Source organism: Argentina silus (assembly GCF_951799395.1).
Source record: "Argentina silus genome assembly, chromosome: X".
Lineage (NCBI taxonomy): Eukaryota > Metazoa > Chordata > Actinopteri > Argentiniformes > Argentinidae > Argentina > Argentina silus.
In genome coordinates this window covers 5,714,412-5,715,796 of record NC_139653.1, presented here as the reverse complement: position 1 = coordinate 5,715,796, position 1,385 = coordinate 5,714,412, and the positions used below count along the sequence as shown (strand labels likewise).

Sequence of the window (1,385 nt, the reverse complement as noted above, 5' to 3'; positions counted from 1 at the left end):
GTAGAAATAACAGGAGAATGGACAAATGACGGCAGTCATTTCCCTTCCACTTTTTTTTATGTGTGTGTGTGTGTGTGGTGTGTGGTGTGTGCGTGTGTGTGATATGTACTATTATACTGCAGGTGGGCAGATTGAGCAGTCCATCTCAGAAGACCATGGCAGAGCCACTCATACATGGTTACCATGGAAACTAACTTGCCTCCATTGACAAAATCATAGACTTGTAGAGGAGAAGGGAATTACACCATTCAGAAAACAAGTAAAAGCATTATCACACAATGTCGATAAACACTATCGAGTGATATACAAGTTGAAAAAAAACATAAAAGGAGAATTCAGGCACCTAATACACTCTGAAAGTCTGTATGTCACACTGATTTGGCCTAAGGTTTTACAAAGCTTGCCTTGCAGGTACATTTAAAGCTAAATTAAGTAATTTACTGGCATTTACCGTTAATTTGCTCTAGCGTTGACTCTCTTTTGCTAAAAAAAAAAACTGAAAGTAGTATTCTAATGTGGACAGAGCAACTCACAGCATAGAGAGGCATGTAGTGGAGTGTACTGTAAGAGGGACATACAGTGAGATGGGTCATACTTACTCAGAAGAGTCAATAAAGTATATTCCAAGTGCTCCAATGCTGAGTGCGAAGACTAGCACAACCTGGAGAGAGAAAAGAGAGGAAGGGAAATAAAGATGAGTTTTATTATGCAAATATTGAGTAATAATAATATCTGCACACAGAAACTCCACATATCATAATAGGTTAGGTAATAGCTTGTTTGATAAGATATGAACAGTGAACACCAACTCATCCTAGTCTTATCTTCAATTTCCCTGTGGAAGGCACATGCAGACGCACACACACACACATACACACACACACTGTACTGACACAACATACTGTACATGTGGTCATCAGAGGGGGCCTGAGTGACATGGTAGACAACACTGTTGTTATCTGTAATCAAGTAGGGACCCGCCTCATACTGTCCAGTGTACATATTTTAAATAATGGATGCCCACCTTCATGTTAGTCAATACGGCCCAGTGAATGTACAGGATACAGTGTATGTAAGAAAAGTCAAGAGGTAGCCTACATACACATGAGAGGTAAAGAACGTACACACATCTGTCACCAAGCCCTCCTCAAGAGATAGCAGGGGAAGAGTTAGGGTGTTGACAGGAAGAGCATTGTTTGTTGTCATAGTTATGTGTTGTAGACATTTGTGTTTTACTCATGTTTGCACTTTGTTCTTATTGGTTTTAGCTTAACATGTGTAATGTCTAGGGTCTTACAATCACTTTGCCGCACAGGATGAAACATGTTTGTATCTATATGTTAAAAAAATATGTTTCTTAGGCAGAGTAACTGCTATGCACGGTC

The 1,385-nt window shown here is 39.6% G+C and overlaps 1 protein-coding gene across 1 annotated transcript in view; it reads right to left on the bottom strand.

The window, feature by feature from the left end:
• LOC310823352 (calcium-activated potassium channel subunit alpha-1a) overlaps positions 1–1,030 on the bottom strand; it is a gene marked incomplete at both ends in the record, with an annotated part of 82,724 nt that extends 81,694 nt beyond the window's left edge. The window contains 2 exons of the mRNA XM_083696197.1: positions 600–661; positions 1,025–1,030. Coding sequence (XP_083552323.1) covers positions 600–661; positions 1,025–1,030 — 68 coding nt within the window. The remainder of the gene's footprint in view (positions 1–599; positions 662–1,024) is intronic.
• Between the last annotated feature and the right edge of the window lie 355 nt (positions 1,031–1,385).